General features: G+C 47.0%; 1 protein-coding gene across 1 annotated transcript in view; it reads right to left on the reverse strand.

Annotated features, from left to right (window-relative positions):
• The window catches only part of OVGP1 (oviductal glycoprotein 1, 120kDa), a 17,160-nt gene extending 14,665 nt beyond the window's left edge, over nt 1-2,495 (reverse strand). The window contains exons 1-4 of the mRNA XM_012000717.1: nt 2,340-2,495; nt 1,719-1,748; nt 1,092-1,296; nt 40-96 (exon numbers count right to left, since the gene is read on the reverse strand). Of these exons, the coding sequence (XP_011856107.1) occupies nt 40-96; nt 1,092-1,296; nt 1,719-1,748; nt 2,340-2,364 (317 nt within the window). The 5' untranslated portion in view covers nt 2,365-2,495. The remainder of the gene's footprint in view (nt 1-39; nt 97-1,091; nt 1,297-1,718; nt 1,749-2,339) is intronic.
• Between the last annotated feature and the right edge of the window lie 711 nt (nt 2,496-3,206).

Raw genomic sequence — 3,206 nt, forward strand, 5'->3', positions numbered from 1 at the left:
CACCCTCCCAGGGAGAAGACAATAACAGCAAAGTCTCACCTTGAGGTGCCAAAGTTCCACCCGCCGATGGACAGCAGTGTTTTCAGCTCTCTGTTCCTATGATGTGGGAGAGAGGGTTGATGAGCTGAGTCCTCCACTCCAGTGGGCAGCTGCTGCCACATTCTTTTGTTTTGCTCCATGGAAGAAAAACAGGAAACAGGAGAGATGGGAGGTAAGGGAAGGAAAAGGAGGAAGGTGATATTAGGAAAGAAATGAGCACAGGACAGAGAAAGAAAGATAGACAGAACAGTCAACCCAAGGGCCATCACAGCCCAACAACTCCAAGGTTGCACAAAGTCTGCCAAACTCGCGCATGTCCCCATGATGTTTCCAAAAAAAGAGTAGTCTAAAATGTTTCTCTTTTTCCTATTCAACAAATATTTATTGAGCGATGTCTATGTGCCATTTACTGCTTTAGGCACTTTAGAACAGAGAACAACACAGATAAGCTCCCCACTTTCAGGGAGCTTATAATCTAGTGGCATAGAACTTTTTCCCTGCCCATCTATAACCATTAATGCAGTAACAAGCCTTCCCTTGGGCACGGAGAGATCCCAGGAGTTCTGGAGAGAGGAAAATGTAAGCAAACACTTACTGAGCACCAACCCTGTGTGAGACACTGACCTAGCCACTGGGGATACAACGACACAGCAGACGCTGCCCCTTCCCTGGAATAGCTCAGAGCTAATAAACAGTAATGAAAACATGAGCATTTGTTGAGCATTAGGGATGTGTAGGCCCACTTTAACCACAATAATAACTAAAATCCTCACAACTAGGTTCAAAAGTTGAGTTGGGTTTTGCCAGGCAGAGAAGAGAGAGAAGCACATTCCAGGCAGAGGCAACAGCAACTACAAAAGTCAGGAGGCAGGAAAGAGTTCAAGGTGTCTGTGACAAGGAGTTCTCAAGGTGGGGGTGCTCTGGACCCCTATTTGAGAGGAAGCTAGGACTGGAAGAAATAGAGGAAAGTTGAAGAGTAACAAGAGAAATAGACTGTTATCTTATACTGGTGAAATCTGAAAATACCACCCCCACATCCAATATGAACACACCTCTCCTTTAGTTTGTTGAACTCTGGGTAGAGAATTTTCTCGTCCTGGAGATCCTTAGCAACAATCTGATTGTTGTTCATTGAAGCAAAGGCAAATATCAGGTGGGTGCAGAGAAAGGGGTCCAGGTCATGGGGCAAGATCGAGGCGGGGCCTGGCCGACTGTGTGCCCAGTTGGTGAAATAACACACCAGTTTATGGGCAGCACCTGGTAAGGGAGAGCACACATTAGTTGACAGAAACCAAGGGAGTGGATGGAGCTCAGCTTCCAGAAAGCAATGTGAATGCAGCAGCCCAAGAGACCGGGCCACATTTTCACATCCTCTCTCCCTGGCCCTGAAGTACACCTCAAAACTACACTGTGGTTCTATTCCTCCCGCACTGCTGAGGTCTCAGGAAGAAAAGAATGCCTCGTGAAATCCTGGTCAGAATGGATTCTCAAGTCTGGACCAAGGCACACAGTCAGAGACACAAACAGCAGGTGACCAAAAACCCTCTGAGAAACTGTGTTGGATCCCTAATCCCTGTCAGAGGAGCCAGGGAAAGGTGGCTGCAGGGGACACTCAGTGTGGAGGACTTCTCAGCCAGACACTCTCCCTGGCTCTGGAAGGGAAAACATAGTTTCCTTACCATCGTGGTGTTTCAGCACAAGAACCAGCCCTGCGGGAAGCAAAGGGAGGAGTCACACAGAGATTCACACCCTCCCCAGAGTGGCATACCACAGCACACCCTCTGGTTAGCAAGGGCGCCCACCAACACAGCACCTTACGCAGATGCAGACGTACAAATGGGGACACACACACCATTCACTCATTTCCTAGTCTCTAAAGTTGGACCAGTGGAGCTAGATAGAAGTTCCTTTTCTTCTGATAAACACATGTATATGCTCATGCTTTGCTCAGGGACAACGATGAATCTTAGAAGTCCCAGAAAAAGCTTCAGGCTAGTGGTTCTCAACCCTGGCTGCAAATTAAGAAGCACTGATATCCTGGCTGGTCATGCAGAGATTCCGATGGAACTGATCCAAGGTGGAACTCGAGCATTTAAAATTTCTAATGTGCCACCAGATTGCAGAACCACTGCTCTGACCATTTCTCCCTGGGCCCTCTGACCTCTGACCCCCATCCCATCTCTATCTAATCCAGGCCCCCTGAGTCTCAGGCTGCTCTCTCAGGAACCAAAGAGATGACAAACTCATAAAGCCTGGCACCTCCTGGACTGAGTGACACTGCTGGGACCTGCCACACTCACCAACCCACAGCAACAGCTTCCACATCTCAATGATCTGATAGCTGTGAGGCCAGAGATGGAGCCCTTTATAGGAGCTTCCCTGTGGATAGCACTGAGACAGCCCAGCTACACACACACACACACACACACACACACACACACACACACCCCACACACACACACCAGTGCCAGGATCAGTAATTTATGAGAGTCATAGTGACCCCAGAACCACCTGTCCTCCCTCTCCAACAAAGCAACAGCTCCGGGTTGGCACTGAATACCAGGAAGAGGGTCTTCCTGATATTCAGTACCACATGGACCAGATATGGGGGAGAAACCCCATATGGTAGCAGCAGTTCTATTATTAAAAGATGATTGGCTGGGAAGCAGCGTAATTAAAAAAAAAAAAGTTTAAACCCTAGCTTTGGATTTAGGCTTTGAATCCAAGGTTTGAATTCAAAGTTTAAGTCTCAGTATCACCACTTAGAAGTTTTGTAATCTTGCACAAATTACCTGCCTCTGCGAGCTTCAGTTTCCATGCTTGTCAAATGGAGATGACAGCTCAGACTTACCTCATAGAGCTTTATAGAGATCAAAGAGATAATGGGTCAAAAAGTGTTAGTTTTGTGCTTGCATATAATAAGGGCTCAGTGAATGGTAGCTATTATTAGGGATGTCAAAAGGGTTGCCCAGGAAAGCAGAGTTCTCAAACTCAAATGACACTTGCCAGGCAGGTAATGTAAATGGATGGCATAGATGCAATAAAACAGCTCTCTCCATTTTATTAGAAAAGTAACAGTTCATGCCCAATGATGTACATCAACTGACATGAAGCCTCTTGGTCAGGAGACAACAGAGATCAGTATAAAGAGGGACAGCACTCTGAGC

The sequence above is a fragment of the Mandrillus leucophaeus genome, unplaced genomic scaffold, assembly GCF_000951045.1.
Source record: "Mandrillus leucophaeus isolate KB7577 unplaced genomic scaffold, Mleu.le_1.0 Scaffold64, whole genome shotgun sequence".
In the NCBI taxonomy this organism is placed as follows: domain Eukaryota; kingdom Metazoa; phylum Chordata; class Mammalia; order Primates; family Cercopithecidae; genus Mandrillus; species Mandrillus leucophaeus.